A 21,627-nucleotide genomic window follows, 5' to 3' on the forward strand; every position below is an offset into this window, starting at 1 on the left:
TTTTGTAAAATTTTCTGGGAAGTAAACAAGGCCCAAGTCTAGCTACCCGGCCACGGACACGGCCACAGTATAGGCTCACTCTGAATTGAAGAAATATCGATGACAAAAGTGCTTGCTATATATCTTACCTACAACCTACTACCGGCCTCTATGCCTGCATTGGCACTTCATGCTCGAGCTAGCTGTCTGTCTGGCCGGCCGGCCGGCTCCAGTAGTAGTAGTCCTCCACACACCTTGCCTTGCATCATCACTCACTCACAAAAACAATGCATACTATGTTTTTTCTTAAAAAGGAAAATCATATACTAATATACTCTCTTCGTCCATTTTTAATTGTCGCTTGTGCTTCCCGAAAAACAACTACCGACAATTATATATTAAAAAAATATTACTATTTATAATACATAATTAGTATCATTAGAAAGATCTTTGAATCTAGTTTTTTAACAAATTTATTTTGAGATACAAATGTTGCACATATTTTCTACAAATCGAGTCAAACTTATGGCACGCACACCAACTGCGACAATTAAAAAGGGACAGTACACTCATCACTGCTACAGGAAACCATCTTTTACAAATGGCGATGAATGAACAGTTAATGTACACTGCACTCCCGGTTTTTGACCTAGAACGAGATTGATGTTTGACTCATCACATTAATAGTTTGGGACTTGTATATACGTATGCTCGATTTGTGACATAATACATGTTGGAACTCTCGAATGGTATAGGAATGTAGGATCGCAAAGCATAGCCCAATAAACTGGATGCATGGCAAAGCCGTAAAATCGTATCTTAGAATCACGATTTTGATAAACTATATATATGCTATGTTTGTTGCTAAAAGAAAGTCAGAGAATGAGTTATATTTGTACGGAGAGTAGCTTGTTTGAGCTTCAGAGAGAGAAGCAAGAGCCGGTCGTATGTAGCGGCGGCAAAGGCAACCATGGAGTACTTTTTTTCTTGATGTTGAAAATATATTACTCCACACTCTAAAATTGAGTCTTTCTCCCAATGTGCCGACATCCCCATGCACAATGGGTGGTAGATATGGTGGGAGCATTGTGCCCTTATGGCCACATTTAACTTTACCTTGATAACTACTCCTTTAGACACCCCTTACTAACAACAAAGTCATCAACTTGTGCTAACTCATATGAACTTAAAAAAAGATAAAAATAGCGGAACCAACTTATATGTAATTATAAAATAATATGCGGGCATAGACACATGAGTCATAGAAAAGTGTAAGTCGTTTATCTTTTTGTGAGTTATCTTATCATTCTCTCTTCTTTTTACTAAATAAAAATTATACGAACTAGCTGTTTGAACACTTATATTGTACCTGCCTTTACAACAGCATGCAATGCTCCCGGCGGTGGGAGCGATGCAAACGGGGTTATTACAAACCGGTTACGAAGCGCGTTACTATGGTAGTTACTACGCGGTTTAAATTACGTGTAGGTTAACACAGTGCTAGCTAGCACTATACGGTAATAAAACATTCAGCAGCAGCAGCAGCGCAGCAGATGTGGGATCACAACATGCACCATTCATTTTTTACGGCCTGCAGAAACATCGAAAAGTTCACTATGTATGCTTCTGTATACCATTATATATCATCCAGTGTTATGAATTTTGTCGTCGGATCGGATCTCGTCGACGATCATCGTCGGTACGTCTGTGTTTTTGCATGCATATTGTGGTCTGCATCAGCAGGATGCATGCATGCATATGGCATGAAATGTTGGTCGATCTCCCATAGCTATAGTATAACATCTACTGTTGCTCATCATGTGCACATCACAGTAATCACTAATACATGTGTACATTGTCGTTAACTTGTCGCTCTGGATCATCATCATCAGATTCAGTTCATCCCCCATGCATCAATGTTGTTAATTAATTAGTGAACAGTAGAGATCAGCCTTGCGATCAGTTAATGCGGATGGTAGCAACATGCATGTAGTATATAGTAACTTAATTACACACACACAAAGACAAGCTACTGTTCGTTGCATCGTATATATTCGTACATATCTGGGTTAATGTCTCTCGACAGAATGCGCAGAGAAATAGGCAATAGCAAGCTGACAAGGAATGGTCCCGGCCGGCCGGTCAAACAAGCATGTCTGTCTGCTCGATCGTCAAATAATATCGATCTAACCATAATGACTGTTTGCAGTGACTGTTTTTTTTTGAAGGATCATGCAGTAACTGTAATTCGTCCATGCATGCATTAATTTATAGTTACCGTGATGGAATTCTCACCATAGCATGCATTGCTGAAAGGCAAACTGGCAGTAGTATCTTTTTCCACGCGGATGTATGTTCTTTGTATATCCCCTGTCGAAAGCTTAAAAAAGGAACTTGCATTTAGCTAGTGTATATATCTGAATTAGTATTGTAAAATGTATTTTTAATTTACTGCAACTTACAAGCATAATCACATTCCTTTTGTGCCAATTTTGTTTGAGTTAAACTCTATGTTTACCTTTCGCAAATTTTCAAGTGTGTTGTTCTATATTAAGGCGGAAAACTAAGGGCATGTTCATTCATGGTCAAGCATTGCCACGCCGCACTTTAGACATGCCACAGTAACTTAAACTGTTGTTTGACGCAATTACAAACTTATCATACTTCTGGCCCACTTGTCATTGACAAATTTCTTTTCCTAATCATGCCCAATATGTGGCTAACACATTGTTAGCTACAGATTTCACAGATTATATTTTCTACAAGAAGTGTGACAATATGTAGTCACCATTCGAACAATTAAACATCACTCCCAATAGTAACCATTACTAAAAAGCACTCATGCTGACTCATTAGGGCGCATTTAGCGTAGATCCTCTGCGGCTGCTCCGCTGCCAATGACCCTAGAAAGCATCTTCACCTCATACATGCGAAATGGCTCCGGCTCCTCTTCCAAAGGCGGAGAAGCGCTTCTCCTCTCTTAACTCTTAAACATTCAGTGCATGCAGCTCCTCCGGCTCCAGTGCCGGAGCTGCTAGCAAATCCGGAGCCAAAGTAACACCAAAAATGCCCTTGTATTAGTGTACATCACTGCACATCATCATTATATTAATGACATCAAACATTTTTCTCTTATCTACCTAGAGCTAAGTATGACAATTGTGCATCACATCTACTCACTAGACTTAACTAGGTCAAGCTACCCATTCATATTCCCCTTTATAGTACAGCCATAAGAAAAATGAAGTCCCTAATAAACTGCTCTAAGTGTCTCTCAATGCCAAACAACACTTTAAACCAGTCCATCCTTAACCTTGTCACTCATCCTTTAAAAACTGAAATGAAAATGAATCTTATAGGGGCATAAAAACCATTGATTCCCCAATAATCAATCATCATTTTGACCTAAATTATAATTCCTCCACAAATTAAAACACACATTAGTCATATTGATTATGCCATCATTAATCGCCAAAACCAATAGGGGCCTAGACACTTTCACTCATGTCTCAAATTTAGTACTAACTTTAGCCATTAAACTTTAGACCATACAACTATTTGGATCATGGACTAAAGTTTAGATCTCATTCAACCAAAAGAGACTTTGTGTCCATGCGGGAGCAACACACGCTGAGGAGGCCAACACTAAAGGAGACGAGGACAAGAGGCGAAGCTACTTGGCTGCCTTCTAGACCCGGCTAGGCAGAGCTCGATGCGGCATAGGATCTCTGCCATGACCTCCCTAGCCACCGCAACAGGTGGCCTTGGACGAGGAGAAGGGGAGGTGGTGTGGGGTAGGCTTGCAGTGGCAGTGACGTGAAGGTTGTTGGGTCTATCGAGGAATTCTACAAACACGAGGAGGCGGGAGAAGGGCACGACGACGTCACCCTATTCGCTGGGCACACGGGTGGAGTGACGAGGTCCGAATAAGTAGCCCATGTGATCGCCATGGTAGAAGTTAGTGCAAGCAGAGTAGGTGTTTGGTGAACGATGGTCGTGCGGTTTTGATTCGAGCGTGTGTGTGTGTGGGAGGGAAGAGATAAGGTGCGGGTGTAAAATCATATTTTTGTCAGAGGAACCAAAACTTTAGACCACTTTATCTCACCTTTGTTGTCTAATAGTCTAGAGTGTCTTTGGGGGGATTCGCTAAAGTTTATGTCTACCTTTGGACTACCTATTTGGAGACTTTCATATGTAAACTTAGATGAGTGGATCCAAACAGGCCCTTAGCATATGTACCAATTGCATAACTGGTTGAGTGGTTGTTATACTTAAACTAGTGGCTTGGAATAAACTTCAGGGATGAGGCTTAAAAGGTGGCACTAAGTATCTATTTGGCACAACTCGATCATACGCTGGAGACAAAGCCGGCCGGCGCAGAGCCTCAAAATGTAGGTCCTCTGCCATAAAAAAAAAATGACTCCGTCAAAAATCGGCTTGGTACAGCTCCTCCGTCCCTTTTGTTGAAGCTGTCGTGGCGAAGCTAGAGAAAATTCAAGAGGGGTGCACTTGTCTTGTAGGTGCATTGTTTTATGTCATGGGGGTGCATATATGGTGAAAAATTGGTCACTATAACTGATTATTAAAATTTTGGGGGGTGCATAGGCACCCCCTAATGACACTACAGCTTCGCCATGTTCCTTGATTACACATACTTCCTCCTTCTCAAAATCGTAAAACGTCCTCTTTTGTTTATATTCACCAACAATATAATGCCGTCTATACATCATTCACAACATATGCACAAATAATCCCAACATATATGATAACAGCATGCATGGCGAAAATTAAATTCCTCCACGGCCGGATCGCTTTTTCATCTGTCAGATCAGCTAGGTCAGGTTTGCCAATAATCCTCTGTTGATCGAGAATTGCAATCAGCGTAGCTAGGTCGTAGCTCATTATAGCTAGCTAGCACGCATATATGGCACTCATGCATGCTAGTGATAAGATGAAAAATCGAAGAAAGCGATCGTCGCATCGCATATACTACTAGTACTGTACTGTATGTTTGGAGCAGCTAAGCTAGCCAGCCAGGCCACCACATGCAGTCATGCATGCACATCCGTCGTCGACAGCGCATGAAAAGCAGCTCCCTCGCTCTCATCAGCAGCTAGCCTTGGCTGGAGTATATATCTCGCTCTCTGGCTCCTCGTCGTCCATGAACAAAAGCTCCGTCAAGATTCCTCTGCCTGCTGCATTCTTGTGTGCAGCACACTCAGAGACTGCACTCCGATACCGAGTATCAGCTCGCACGTGTGGTGTGCCTGCCTGAACACGAGTTGACGACGCGTGCCTATCCGTGCACTGCGCGTACGTACAAATGTGCATATATTGGCACTTGGCTGAATAAGAAGCTTAGAAGTTTGATCCGGGTCGGAGTGGCTGCTATATGTTGGGCAATTTAGAAATATCGAAATGATGTTATTTTTAACAAACTCAAAAATAACTCTATTATGCAGGTCATTTCCATCGCTTCTGGCCCCGCTGCAGCGTGATGAGCAAACTAAAGACATCCTCTCGACGCTAAGCAAGAATTTAGAGACGATTGCTTTAGAGATTTCTAATAGAGGATGGAAATATTTTTATTGTTTGCTTTAGTACCATGGTTCTTTGTTTTTAAGACCATGTTTGCCCTTTCCTTTTTTTCAAAACTTTGTAATAATTAGCTGTGTACATCCTCGAATGTAGAGGCCGAATATTTATATCCATTATCTACTAAAAAAGGAAACTGGCCGGGGAAACAGATATAGTCCCTGCTGACTGGTAAACCATGCATTAGCGAGCAAAATTTTGAAACCTGGCGGAAAGTTTAGACTTTCAATTTAAAGTGACGTGGATCAGTTTTGTTTTGGATAATTGAATGTTGATATGTAGTGGTTAGGGTATGTATTTTATCGGTCGATTTAAGTGATTAAGGGGAAATAAAGGAGTTAAAATTAGGCCTTGTTTACTTCTGATTTTTTTTAAATTTTAGATACGGTAGCATTTTCGTTTTTGTTTAGCAAATATTGTCTAATCATAGACTAATTAAGCTCAAAAGATTCATCTCACGATTTACAGGCAAACTGTGCAATTAGTTTTTGTTTTGGTCTATATTTAATGCTCCATGCATGTGCCGCAAAACTTGATGTGACGGAAAATCTTGAAAATTTTTTGGTTTTTGGGTGAACTAAACAAGGCCTTAATGTACAAAGTTATGGGATCTTGATCCAAATCCACGTACATATTCCTTCCGGGTTACCAAAAAGAATGGCATCTACCTTCAAAATTTTCCATCTGCTTACTCAAACCAAAGTTGCTACAAAATGTCGTAGAATAATTTGTCTCTTCCATGTGGTAGATATTAACACTCTTCTTTATAAAGTTGGCCAAAGTTAGACAATGTATTATTTTACACAATATTAGTTGGGGGATATATAAAAGGATGGTTTGGCATAACTTAGGGCATGTTGAGATCCCTTCAAAATTTTAAAAGTTTATAAGATTCTCCATCACATCGAATCTTGTGGCACATGATTGGATACTGTTTTGCCAAATACAAACGAAAGTGTCACTGTGTCAAAATCCAAAAAGTTTTTAAAGTTAAACACGCCCTAGTAACCAAATAGCCAACATTAATCTTTCTAATGAGAATATCTTTCTAGGAGCATAAATCTGATTATTGACTACCTGCATTTCCTCTAGAAATACCTTGACAGACCGCATCAAAGTTGTATGATTAATTGACCACGAAACTACACCTTTAGTTTTGAGACAAGTACGTTTCGTTACCAATTCCATTTTTTATAATAATTAATTGTTATAGAAAATCTTCTAGCACCCACCACAAAAGTGATGCTCGATGGACTGCACGCAATCCAAAATGTCGCTCTTGGTTCTGTTATTATCAGACGGACGGCATGCATCATGCATGCATGCATGTATATATATCTTCTAGCTAGACTTGTACTGACATGTTTCCACTTTCTTTACACAAAGTCTCCATCCAAAGATTCCAATTAGCCATTGTTGGGCTGCTTTAGATCTTCGTCCAACTAAAGCGTTGAAAGTAGCTAGCTAGCTAGCAGCTGCTGGAAGGGATCGAACGATGGCTTTGAAACCCAAAGGCATGCAGCAGAAGGGGCACGAACGAATCTCTCCCGGCTGCCGTCTGCCAACCGCCGGCCGGCCGGATTGCGCCGCTAGCTGTGCAGTACTAGTCCTTTGCCTTAGGCCTTGTTTAGTTTGTAAATTTTTTTTTATTTTGACTACTGTAGCACTTTCGTTTGTATTAGATAATTATTATTCAATCATATTAAAAGATTCATTTCACAAATTATAAATGGACTATGTAATTAGTTTTTGTTTCTGTCTATATATTTAATGCTCTATGCATGTTTTTAAAGATTTGATGTGATAGAGAATCATGAGATTTTTTTTACAAGCCCCTAGCTAGCTGCATGCTCTCGCAAAGTCTTGGCACACATGCATGCTTTTGTTGACCCTGGCCATCAAGGCATCGATCGACCGACCTGACGAGTCGTCGACTCGTCAAAACCTTGTTGTCATGCTTTTATTTGCACTGCTGCTCTCGCTCCGACGTACAGCTACAGCAACTCTTCCTCCTTTGGTCCTGTCGCCCGCCCAGGAGGATCTTCTCCATGTGGGCTATCTTGTGTGTGATGCCATGGCACCATGCATCTGTCTTGTTATCGGTTATTAATCTTCTTCTTTTTTTCCTTGAAACAACTGGAGAACCGTCTTCAACAGCACATCATGTTGCTATTAGGAACATCATACTATTATATATAAATTAAAGTCGATTTGCTCCCCTAAACTGAAATTAGTCGCTGCATCCTCGAACTCTCTGCACGGGTCGAGTCGCACAGCACATAGTATCCATCGTTTACGGCTAGGACTACTGGGGTCTCTAATCCCATTTGCTCCCCTAGCTTTCGTCTCTCAGTGCCTGTGTCGGCCCAGCAGAGTGCTTTCGCCGTTGGTGTTCTTTCCGATCTTAATGCATTTCACCGCTCCACCAGAAATTCCCTCTACCCCTACTGTACTCCAGCTTGGTAGTTTCCACCGCCTGTCCAGGGTTGAGCCCTGGGATTTGACGGCGGACTTGAAAAGCCACCTACAGACGCTTTATGCCCAATCATTTCGGATAACGTTTGCATCCTCTGTCTTACCGCGGCTGCTGGCACAGAGTTAGCCGATGCTTATACCAAACAACTTATTACCCCCTTAACATATCCCTTTGTCCAAAATAGTTCGTTGTGGTTTGGCCCCATATATCTTCAGTTTTTTTTAGGCATGCCATCTTTTATTGAATATTTTGGGACCTAAATGATCTCAAACAAAAAAAAACTAGAAGGTTTATAGATCTCTTCAAGCACTATAAACTTGGTATAGGGCGTGTCATCCGAGGTTGTTTGAAAACTTCAACAAAAATTAAATTTCATAACTAGAGAACTTAAAATGAATATTTGGACATCTAAAGGATCTCAAACAAAAAGGCACATTGAAATCTATAATTTTAGTCTAGACCATGTCAATGTCTAAGGTCATTTTAAAAATTCAAAAAATTGAATTTTAAAAGTGAGAAATTTAAAACGAATATTTGGGATTCTTAAGAAATGATACTATTTAAAAATGTGTCAACAGTAAAGTTATAGATTGGTTGAGCTCTACAACCGTGGTATACACCACGTCAACATCCTAGGTCGTTTGGAAAAGTGAAAAGGTTTGATAAATTAAAAATGAATATTTGAGCCTCTAAAATATATCAAGTAAAAAGATCATAACTAAAAGTTGTTGATTGCATTGAGCTCTATAATTTTGATATAAAGTTCGTCTATTTGACATGTGGGTCCTGCTACCACAGCAGCAAAATCACACAAAAAACCACTTTGAAATGACGGTTTTTTTTTTGGGGGTGGGGGTGGGGGGGGGGGGGCTGTTTGTTGTCCGGATCTAAATTGAAGTTAAATGTGGTAAGTTGTCTGGTACTGAGTTCGAGAGTGGTTTTAAAATTTTGCCATAGCTAGGTAAAATCGGACATTACTCTTACTATATGGATTATATATGACGCTCGTGGAATGCGTGCATGTGTAGATTGTAGAAAGGACAGTGGGATGGATCAGGAGCTCGATGCACCGTTGTGTACACACTAGCTAGCTCGTGTGGGTGAGTCAGTAGACAGGAGGTAGCTGAGGACAAAGGCGTCACTGTTGGCGTCAGTAGACAGGAGAGCTAGCTGACTCCATAGCAGTATATATGTGGGTTGCATGCGTTGGGGAGTCGGAGATCAGCTCCATTAGAAAGTAAAATGTGCCCTTAAAGACACGTATCCTTAGCACATGGACCATATATGATTCACATCGGTAAACAACACGTCACTCTCCATACGTACTCCATATGTATCATGTATCTAACAAAGCTATGAATTCAAACTAACAAATAAATTTGAGCTTATAAATCACTACTAAACATATATTAATTTAGATACATCATAAAAATTCTTAAATAATTAATTATTACATAATATCTTTACAACCCACTGTTGTGCCTACTTGATAGTGGGTTGTAAAGATATTATATAATAATTAATTATTTGAGACTTTTTTTGACGATGGAGGATGAAGCTAGTTACCTATAAACACGAAGAGTTGATGGCGAAGTCAAAGAAGATCACCAATGGGTGCCAGTGGCGTCGATTCAAACTATAACCATTGAATTTGAGCTAAAAAACTGGCGGCAATATCACAAAGACAAAAACAACATGAAAATAACAAGAGAGGATGAAGTTAGTTACCCCTAGACTGGGGAAAACGATGGCGGCGTCGAAGATGATCACCAATAGGCGCCGGAGATGAAGAACAAGCAAGAACAAGTAAGAACTAGCAATGGCAAGAGCAAGAACAAGCAAGAACAGCTCACTAAAATTTGAATGGGCTCGATCGGTCTCGACCAGAAAGAAGTGACCGTGATTTATAGCGTGGGCTTTTAGTCCCGGGCTGAAGAAAGAACGGAGACTAAAAGGGGTCCCTTTAGTTCCGGAGCAAGCCACCAACCGGGGCTAAATCTTTAGTTCCGGCTGGTGGCTTGCCCCGGGAATAAAGGGACCCCTTTAGTTTCGGCCCGTAACACGAAGGGGACTAAAAGGTTCCTGCCCCGACAGCCCTGCCAGGTAGTCGTTAGGTAGCCGTTGGGTAGGACCCTTTAGTCCCGGCGTATGTTACGGGCCGGGACTAAAGGTTTTTTTAACCCGGGGCAAAAAAAGCCGAGACAATTGTAGATTTTAGACATCGTCCAAAGCGTTGTTTGTCTGCATGGATGAAGGTGATGACTGGGATAGATTAATTAAGGTGTACCACGGGTTAGCAGTAGCTGTTAGCTCTACTACGTAACCATGCAAATACTCTCTCAAACTAAAAAGCAGCGCACATGTGTATGGTAAATTAAAATTCCCATCTCTCTCGCACACACACACTTACGTATCATATATATGTATATAGAGGTAGGTGCAGACATTGATCCAGAGAGTAAATAATAAAGAGTAGTAAAATATTTCAGATGCATATGCCGCATGGCTCTATTATTTCCTTGCATTTGCAGCTGCAGCATTGTGCTATCGCTGCTTCTGCATATGCTGTGATCGATCGTCGACGAGTCCACAGACCACATGCATGCAGATGCATGCAGTAGTTCACCAATAATGCATGCTGGATCCCCATGCGAGTAAATGCGAAGCACCTGGGCCTGGACTGGAGCGCCAGCGTGTGCACGGCGACTGCATGTAAAAGGCCACTGCATGCAACTGGGGCGACTGGCGAGATCGATCTTCAAGTGGTCACGTGTGGTGTGCCCACTGCTCCTGCTCTCAGGCCTTGTCTAGTTCCCAAAAAAATTTACAAAATTTTTTAAAATTTCTCGTCGTATCAAATACATGCATGTAGTATTAAATATAAATAAAAGAAATAACTAATTATACAGTTTAGCTATAATTTACGAGACGAATTTTTTAAACCTATTTAGTCTATAATAATATTTGTCAAATACAAACGAAAATACTAAGGTATACGTTTTGTCAAATTTTTTGGAACTAAACGTGACCTCAGTCTCCATAGCTATTACTCTATTATAAGGATAAGAATAGATCGGCAGATATTATTAATATCATTTTATTTTTATATTTTTGTTTGAGTTCGGATTTCAAGTACAGATAATGTGGCCTTGTTTAGTTCCGAAAAAATTTCGGATTTCGCTACTGTAACACTTTTGTTTTTATTTGACAAATATTGTCCAAAGATTCGTCTCACGATTTAACAAACTATGTAATTAGTTTTTATTTTTTTCTATATTTAAGGCTTCATGTATGTGTCGCAAGATTCGATGGACGGAGAATCTTTTTGGATTTCGGATCGAACAACAAGGCCTTATCGTATAGAATGAATGAATAGCAGCGCATCATGCATGCATGGCCGGGCCCGCGCGCGACCTGCAGGGCTGGATGTGCAGGCCGTCCTGCATGTCGCTCGACGATATCAGCTTGGATCGATTGTCAAAAGGAACCTTAATCAGCTGGCCCTTCCTCAGACCAGCCCAGCCCAGCCCAATCTCAAATCAACAACAACAACAAGGATAGTCCCAGCCCGTATTATTCGCTTCAGCTTATCTATATCTCTCTCTTTATATGTACTCTGCATGTCTCTCTTTTAAGTTTGACCAAACTATAATGTTATATCTCCAATTAAGTTTTTATGAAAATATATTTCATGACTAATCTAATAATATTTGTTACATATTATAAATGTTAATACTTTTAAAATTATATTATATATAGGTTTTTTTTATTGCACAAGGTCAACGAATATACACCACTGGTCTCCATCAACTTTGAAAGTTCATTTTTACATCCAAAACCTTGTTAAGTGGTGCATAAATAATCATATCCTTTCGTTTCACGAATAGATCTGCGGTGGCAGGCCATGTCATCAACCAGCGTGGTAGCCAAAGCCAACATCCATGCTGTGTTCTCGTTCCCCATGTCGTGCACCTCCCTTTGCTCTCTCTCTCTCTCTCTCTCCAATGCACGCTTTGCTCCATCACTTTCATCTATATTAGAGTAAACCAAACACTCCCTATTCCAAATATATCGTAGCTATAGCTACAATTACTTGTGCGACTGGCATCATTTTATTTAAGTTTTAGAATGAATACAGTAACAAGGTACTACGGTGCACCGACCACAATCTGGGAACAATGCTGTACTATAGCTTGTGTCCTGCAACCGGCTCCACCATAAGCTCCTACAATATATACCAGCACTATATTACCCTCTTTTTTTCCCTCATCTTTTTATACAGGTCATCCAGCCGACGAGCTCACACTAGCTAATAACAAATCCAACATACAGCGGAGTTATCTTACTCTTACCCTGGCTGACAAGACCACGAAAATTAAAATCCGCAGCAAAGCCAAAACCACTACTCAGTTCGTCTGACACATGTTCTCCACATGGTTCTACGACGCAACCACAGCAATCTAAAGTTTTCTTCATCACTCTGCTTATGAGGTCGCCTAATCTAACAACCCAGCAAGGATGTCAATAAATTATGTGGATGATGACAAGAGGTGCGGCTACCGTCAGCAGCTGATCTCCCCTTCCTCCGTGTCAACATCCATCAAAGGTGATACGCTGTCCACCATCTCATGTTCAGTCTCTTCAGAATCTTTCTTTGTGTCAATAACTGTGGATGGTGATATGCTGTCTACTATATCATGTTCTCTCTCTTCTTCGGAACCTTTCTTTGTCTCAATGACTGTGGATGGTGATACGCTGTCCTCCATTTCATGCCCTTCCGCTCCCTGTAAGTCATTCTTCGTGCTAGTGACCGTCACGGGTGATATGCTGTCCTGCATTTCATGCCCTACGCCTTCCTGGAAATCTTTCCTCATGTCAACGTCCATCGAGGGTGATCCGCTGTCCTCCATTTCCTGTTCCACCTCATCCTCGAAATCATTCTTCATGAACAGGCCAAGCCTCTCCAACGGGCTCCCTAACCCCGGTGGCAAGTCCCCATCAATAAAGTCCACGATTAATTTGCCAGGTGGATTCGACTGCCACGTTTCGCTGAAGTTCTCCAGCTCCTTTAGGAAGTCACTGTTGTCAATATCAACAGTCTTCTTCATCTGCACAAGAGGAGATTTATCCCTTGCATACCATCAAGCATATAAACTTGCAGGTCAGAAAACCGCAAGCAGGTAGTACCATGCGTAGTGCCAGCCGTGCCGCTTCCCTTTCACGCTCTCTCTTCATCCTCATTTCTTCATCGAACTTCCGTTGTGCAGCTGCTTCAGCAGCCTTCACCTGGGCCTCAATCCTTGCTTTCTCTGTATTACAATGAAAAAAAATGAAGCATTAACCATGTTAACATCCACAGGGGCATAGCTCATGTCTGAATATGCCACAATATAAGATTCTTAACTGTACTGATTCTATTCTTAGTCCCCCAAAACAGAACTCTGTGTAGTTATTACTGTCTCACTATTCCTGAACCTCAAGATGCCTATTATTCTAGCAAATATATGTGCATAGATCATGTTTAAAGAGCACATAAAAGTAAATATGAAGTTTCATCAGCACAAATTGGTTGGAAGGTGTAAATTTCAAGTAAGTCATTTCTCTTAACTCCAAAAAAGAATAGTCAAGAGCTACCTTAGAAGTGAAAAAAAATAATCAAGAAGCTCAGGCGGTTTGGATTGGGCCCTAGGAAAGCTGCCTGGCCCAGGCAGCAATCCCAGGCATCCATTTTTGCATGGGACTAAATTTCAGCACAGTTTCTAACATGCTTTCGGTAGCAGGTTCCCAGATTTAACCCCACCAAAGAGATTAAGTCCCATGCAAGTTAAGTATTCTAATGATGAAAACCAACAAGAACAAAAAAAAGGCAGTATGAGGTATACAGAAAATTTAGTAGTGATAGTAAAAGGCATGTCATGTGTTGAGCACGTGGATCACTGATCTCCACACTCCTAGCTGAAGTTCCCAAATCACAACTGTATCCAGTCCACTAAAAACTAGCTCATACAGTGACCTGTGACTGACTTGTTGACTGAAGGGCAGATCAATCATTGGTTACAGCACTATTCGCCTACACGACCGTTTTAGCCTGTTTACATGCTATGTAAATGCTACACTACACAATGGCTTGTCGTGTCCATTTAATCAGCCATTTAATCTGTTTAAATTGTTGTTTAGCGCAAATAAATAGCAACACGATATTTGACCGTTTAGTCCGTTTAAATGTTTAGGCTAACCCTACTTATGGATTAAGCTTATTGTGCCAGCTCAGCACTGTAGCACAAAAAACAACAGGCAAAATGATCTTTTATACACAGTTTTTCATCTTGTCCATACTTAAGGGTCTTTCTTTCACATCTAATGACCTAGTGTCGATTCAAAACCTAAATCTACAGAATCTAAACACCCAGGTGAAAATAGCATGCCTTGTACTAAGTACAAATCAATGTGACAGTTGCGCTAAACACCAGACACTGCTGATACTTAATCAGGGACATTTTTGGAAAGTTAGGATTTCTCAAAGCTAAGAGTTAAGAAAGTGTCCAAGTATTTTTAGTTAAAAAATTATTTCACAAATACAAAACTATACCCTCAGAAGCGACCAGTCTTGGTAAGAGATCTACATCAGTCTCAGTGACAGATGTATACATATAAGATATTTGTTCTACTCACAGGAATTATAGAGGTAGTAAAAAGTAAAAAACAGATCCAGATCACAGTTTTATGAGACTCCTACCTTCTTGCTGCCTCTTTTCCAGCCTCTCCTTTTCCAATTTCAATTTTACAGGGTCTATATTCTTCCCCTGGGGCATCAAAACAGTATATCAGCAAGAGCTGCATCAGTGTTCAGAGATAAACTTGTCCTCTGCAAAGCCATAGCCAAATAGAAGACCACAAAGTTCAGAACATATTTTTGAAATATTACATGATCCAAAAGTGCCTTCTGTTGAGCCTTCACGATAGTCCCAGCAAAACGACTCCTGAGCATTGCTGCACGAAGAGCTTTGCTTGGTGATAAAGGTTCATCATGAAGGTAACTTTCCTCACCTGGAATTCACATGAGAGCGTGCAGTACATTAGCCAAGAATTATATGGACAAAATCAAGTACCCTAAGCTCCTAAATGTCAAGTTTTCATTGTTTCGAGAAACAGGAATTAAAAAATAAGAAGATGAATTAAGTATGGGAGAACACACAAAATAACCTTGCGCAGAGGAAGCAAGAGGCGAAGTAGAAGTGTCATTGCATAACAACGATCCATTTCCTATGATTTCAAGTATATTAGCAAAACAGAAACCCTGGAATAACATTGTGCAGAAATGCTCAACATACCAATTGAACCAGAGCTGCGGTCAGATTCTCGTATCCTTGAAATTTTAGCATTCTCCTGAAGGTAGAAGATATGGCTTTAGATGGGGAGTTACAAATTTGTTTATACCTTGAGCAGACAATGAGTAACCAAGAATGAGAAGGAAACTCATGGTTATAACCTTCGTGCAAGGAAGAGTACAATTTAAAGATGCCTTTTTGTTGCCAGTAGGAACAGAGTGATTTAAGGACCTCTCTTTGCTACCAGCTGCTTGAACAGGTATATCTAAATGAAAAGGAAAGTATCAAACTATTAATAATCACAAGAATGATTACTTTCAATTGACCTTAGGATGAAAACTTGTCATGTAATGCAAAGTAAGAAGTTATGCCATTGACACCTTTGGAAGAGGTACGCTCAGAGCTGCGCACGGAAAATTTGATTTTTACCTGTACAAACAGCAGATATCAGTACTTTTAAAATCACATTACCACCAGAGAAACAAATCAAGTGAATAAGAGCATGTGATCTCACTTTGGAGGATAACACGTCTGTCAGTGTCTTGTTTGCAATCAAATTTGAGCAAGCTACTGGCCCTCTAGCAACCAAAGGTTTTGAATTTGAGCATGCTACCAGCTCTCTAGGAACCGTAGACTTTGAATCCATGATACCTCGAACTTTTATGGCCTTCATTGTCTGCTGCTCTTGCACAGGGTTTTGGACCCTAAATTTCCTTTCTACTGATTCCCATTCTGAATCGAATATCCCATTCAATTCTTTAGCGACCTTATGTACATCATTTTCTGGAGGATTATACTTCATAGCATTTGAAAATGTTAGCCTCACATCTGCTGCGAACTCCTCAATGCTTACATATTGTTTTTTTGTGAGTTTATTCTTTACAGTACCCAAATCCATTGGGTTGTGGATAACATCAAAGTAATCGGGAATCCCATATAGCACTGGATCAACAGGTTCTTTGAAAAGCCAGCCACCTTTGTGATCGATGAGCTTCCTTACGATATTTCCACACAGCCTTATCATCCTGCTACTTTTCATACTTGCAGCCTTGACCTTATAAGATGACTGGTGCTGGCATGTAGAAATTGATGGCACCCCAGACTTTCGACAGAGTTTGATTCCCTCAACATCAGAATCTGTATCAGAGTCTCCCGATTCACTGCTTATATAAACCCCTCTCCTCTTCTTACAGGCTTGCGTCATCATTGTGTTTGGCTAGAGAGTTTGATTTCTTGTCTGACAGCAGAGCAATAACTCAAGACTTGGTAAATGGTGAAGCCCTGTCCAAGAAGCACAGAGCACAGCTTTTCCTCAGCCAAGCCTGTAGGTGAAGAATTCAGTTAGAACCAAGCTACTCAACACACCCAAAAGAAAAAAAAAATAGGCCCATAGCACCACATCGGACATCCAATAGAGTTAAAGAAATGGATTTAAATGAGTTATTTATTTAATTTTATCCAATTCAGGGGAAAAATTAGAATTGTTGACATGTTAAAAGAACTGCATGATCACTAAATTAATGTTTAGATGTTCAAATGAATGAGGAAACTCAAATGCAGAATGAAAAGAGCAAAATGTAGATTTTCCGGAAATGCTGGAAGCTAGATGAACGAACTACACAATCCACCCAAACTAAAGACAAAAAGCACATTATCCATTTGGGTAACCCGAATTTCCAAATACCCAAACTTCAAAATATTCAGGTCAGGTAGTTCAGGTTATTTGGAAGTTCGGGTCTTACAAACTGATACCCAATTTCATTCACTGAGAAAACACTACCAAAAATTTGGGGTATACCTGATGTGCTTGAATTTGACAAAACCAGCAAAATTGACAAAATTTCAATTGGGTTTTAAAGCAGTAAACGATTTTTGCCAGCATTCAATAGAGAAAATATATAATCCATCACACAGCTAGCAAATACCAAAGTACCAAACAGCATGTCTTCGACAACTACACAAATGTTGTTCAAACAGATAAACATATACTCTCAAACACATCAAAGATCACACAAAAACATAAATTTTGGGTATTATGGACCGTAGTTCGGATAACAGGGATCAATACCCAAACTGCCCAAATTAAATTCAGGTATGTAGAGTTAGTATCCAAAAGTGTAATCGGATATTTCAGCTATGGGTAGTTCTGCTCTGGGTCAAGGTAGTTCGGGTTTAGGAATCGGGTTTTGTGCCCACCCCTATGTGCTTTTAAAATGGCAATGGGCAGAGCTCTAACCAAGTAGTGAAACATATTTTTTGTTTTAAGCAATGAAAATATCATGTGACAAGTTGCTCTTTCAGGCAGGTCGAACTCCAATTTAGAAATAATCCATCCCAATTCTATTGGTTTAGCAGCCCGTCCCAAACATTTGAGATTTCTCAATGCTATATCTGATTCTCCCAAATAGTAACGGCATCATCTCCAACTGTTAAAATAATGATATTTCCCACTAATTAATATTGCACGTTGTCATAACAGTACTGCATGTTTCCGTTTCTGTAATTATCAAAATCAGCTAACATTTCATTTGAGCCTACCCGACAATAACGGAGTAACGGTCGCCTTGCAGGAAACAGAAACAACCATGAACCATACCGAGAACCCAGACGGGAACCATCTTTCTCAGGTAAGCGAGGATTCCATATATTACTATCAGTGTTCAATAGACGTAATCAAGCCAAAAGAGGTTACCTCACATGAACCTTACAAAAGGTGTCAAAACTAGAAAAAACTATTGATCATCATATGCCAATAACATTCCAGAAAAATGAATTTGGCACTTAAGAAATGTTATATTTGATTTCGCCAGTAGAAATTTGCTCCTTTAATTTATGCACTGAATTGTTATGTGTTATTTTGTTTATGTGACCTTTTTTTTGCCATTTGGGTTTAATATTATCAGTTATTCCCATAAATGGAAGCTTTTCAGCTTATATACAATGAGCCCAAAGGATGTAAACAGAAATGATAGGTAATTTGTTTTCCACTTGCAGAGGATGTACAAGCAAAATAAAGAAATGACAAAAACAGAATAACAAAATCAGATGAGAAACGGAAGCTGCATTTGAGATTTCTCAATGGTAAATCTGATTCTCTCGAATAGTAACGGTATCATCTTCAACTGCTAAAATAATGATATTTCCATTCCCACTAATTAATATTGCACGTTGCCATAATGGTACCGCACGTTTCCGTTTCCGCTAATTATCAAAATCAGCTAATGTTTCATTTAAGCCTACCCCCACAATAACGGTAGCCATGCAGGAAACAGGAACAACTATGAACCAGACCAAGTACCCAGACAGAAACCATCTATCTCCAACGAAGTAACCATCAAAGAAGCACTGTAATGCATGCTGATGCAATTCTAAAGCACTATGGAGGAACCACAGGATAAGGCACGCAACCCATTAAGCAAACCCTAGAATCCCAAACTAGCCCTAGAGACAAACAACGATTCTAGGGAGGTCAAGGTCCCATAAACGTTGCTTTGGAATTCGCTTTGGTGAGGAATAAGGTCTGGCCCTTCTGTATTGGCCACGCAACGAGATCAATTTCCCTGCAGATCGGAAAGGAATGGGTCCATTTCGCTGATGGCACAAACAAACCAAAACCTATCTCAAAGAGCCCCAAACAAGGCACGCCAATTCCCTAATCATTCCACGCGAACCGATGGGAGAAGAACACATTCTCCCCACGCTTGGAAAATGAATACCCTAGCTAGGATGAGGACAGGATAGAAATGAAATCCTAACCATTAAAATAATGATATTTCCTTTTCCACTAATTAATATTGCACGTTGCCATAACGGTACTGCATGTTTCCGTTTCCACTAATTATCAAAATCAGCTAACGTTTCATTTGAGCCTACGCTACAATAATGGTAGCCATGCAAGAAACAGGAACAACTATGAACCAGACCACGTACCCAGATAGAAACCATCTATCTCAAAGAAGTAACCATCAAAGCACTGTAATGCATGCTGATGCAATTCTAAAGCGCTATGGTGGAACCACAGGATAAGGCACAAAGACACACAACCCATTAAGCAAACCCTAGAATCTGAAACTAGCCCTAAAGGCAAACAACGATTCTAGGGAGGTCGAGGTCCAATAAACGTGCTTTGGAATTCGGTTTGGTGAGAAATTCGGCCCAGTCTTTTCATATTAACCACGAAACGAGATCAATTTCCCCGCAGATCCGAAAGGAATGGGTCCATTTCCCTGATGACTGAAACAAACCATAACCTATCTCGAACAGCCCCGAACAAGGCACGCCAATTCCCTAATCATTCCATGCAAACCGATGGGAGAAGAACACATTCTCCCCACGCTTGGAAAATGAATCCCTAGATAGGGTGAGGACATGATAGAAATGAAATCCTAACCGTTAAAATAATGATATTTCCTTCTCCACTAATTAATATTGCACGTTGCCATTACGGTACTGCATGTTTCCGTTTCCGCTAATTATCAAAATCAGCTAACGATTCATTTGAGCCACCCCACCCCACAATAACGGTAGCCATGCAGGAAACAGGAACAACTATGAACCAGACCAAGTACCCAGACAGAAACCATCTATCTCATCAAAGAAGTACTGTAATGCATGCTGATGCAATTCTAATCTAAAGCACTATGGAGGAACCACAGGATAAGGCACGCAAGCACGCAACCCATTAAGCAAACCCTAGATAGAATCCCAAACTAGCCCTAGAGACAAACAACGATTCTAGGGAGGTCGAGGTCCCATAAACGTTGCTTTGGAATTCGGATTGGTGAGAAATTCGGTCCGGTCCTCTCGTATTGGCCACGAAACGAGATCAATCTCCCTGCAGATCCGAAAGGAACGGATCCATTTCCCTGATGGCAGGAACGAACCATACCCTATCTCGAAGAGCCCCCGAACAAGGCACGCCAATTCCCTCATCATTCGACGCGAATCGATGGGGGAAGAACGCATGACCGGAAACCCTAGCTAGGATGAGGACGTGATTGACAAAAACGAAAGCCTAGACCGCCAGCTCGAAGGAAAAGAGATACGAGGAAAGGAAGAGGAGCACACCAACCTGTGGGGGGGGGAACGCCTGGCGCTCGCCGGCGCGGACGAGAGCTGGTGCGGCCGGACGTGGCTCCCTCCCCTCCTCTCCCCTCCCAGATCCTTGGCCTCACGGTGAGGGCGGATCCGGGGTGGACGCGGGCGCCTCGCCCACGGCGCGGAGGGAGCCCGGGACGGGAAAGGGAGGGGCGCGCGTGCTCGCCGGCCACGCCGCTCGCGGCTCCCTCTCCTTTCTTCGACGGCGAGAGGCGACGGGGGGGAGGAGGGGATTAGGGTTGCGGGCCACGGGCAGGGACGGGCTCGGCCTTTCGGCGGCGGGCGGGAGGCGAAACGACGCGCGGCCAGCTCGGTTGGAGGTGGCGGTGGACGACAGACAGGTGAGGTGGGTGAGCTCGTGCGAGTCAAAGCGGTGGGCTCGAATGGCAATGACGAGGCGGTTGGAAAAAAAAATGGTTGGGCTACATTTTTTTGTTTTTTTTTTTGGAGAAAAAAAAGTTTGGGCTAGATGTGGGGAAAAACTATGCAGGCCCATAACGGCCCCTTGCACCGTCTTATAATTTCATGCTCATGTATAACTTAGTTATAGAATTATTTACGGTTTATGCTTGTTAAATCTAAATAAATTTATAACTAAGTTATACATTATCTAATGACTATAAAATTTTTATTACAGTTTAAGCATATAATAATTAGACCACCATAAAAATTTATCTAATAGGACCACGGAAACTGCAGTTGTGATTTATTCTAATTAACTATAGAAAAGAATAGATCTAAATCTACAGCAAAAACTTTATACTAAAGCATATCATATTATGTTCATTGTGTAGATCTACTCATGTTGAGTCCAAGAAAATTAGATTTTCTATTTTATGATTTATTGTGATTTACTCTGATTTTTCAAAGATTCAATCAAAATAGACAAAAAATACAAAATCACCATAGTTTTAAAAGTTGAAGGAGGTGCTTTGTCCGGTTTTGGAATTCAGAAAGTAAAAACGGACTTTTGCAAAAGTTGAGGGAGAAAAACTGGAGTTTTTCTTTTTTTTTACGTCATATATGGATTCGATATCTAAAACAATACAATACTAGGTGAATTCCTCGCGTCTTGCTGCGGGATTTTTCTTAAAAGTAAATCGTTGTATATGTATAACATTACTATATGGTATTCAGTATATATATAGTTAG

General features: G+C 40.7%; 1 protein-coding gene across 1 annotated transcript; it reads right to left on the reverse strand.

Annotated features, from left to right (window-relative positions):
* Positions 12,140–20,788, reverse strand: LOC8077574 (transcription factor GTE10). The gene is made up of 10 exons (XM_002450360.2): positions 20,450–20,788; positions 15,893–16,700; positions 15,759–15,807; positions 15,540–15,643; positions 15,382–15,436; positions 15,254–15,313; positions 14,976–15,097; positions 14,787–14,853; positions 13,238–13,359; positions 12,140–13,158 (listed from the first exon to the last, which is right to left on the reverse strand). The coding sequence occupies exons 2-10, from the start codon at positions 16,583–16,585 to the stop codon at positions 12,613–12,615; spliced, it is 1,818 nt and encodes a 605-aa protein (XP_002450405.1). The 5' UTR covers positions 16,586–16,700; positions 20,450–20,788; the 3' UTR covers positions 12,140–12,612.

Source organism: Sorghum bicolor, chromosome 5 (assembly GCF_000003195.3).
Source record: "Sorghum bicolor cultivar BTx623 chromosome 5, Sorghum_bicolor_NCBIv3, whole genome shotgun sequence".
NCBI classification, from domain to species: domain Eukaryota; kingdom Viridiplantae; phylum Streptophyta; class Magnoliopsida; order Poales; family Poaceae; genus Sorghum; species Sorghum bicolor.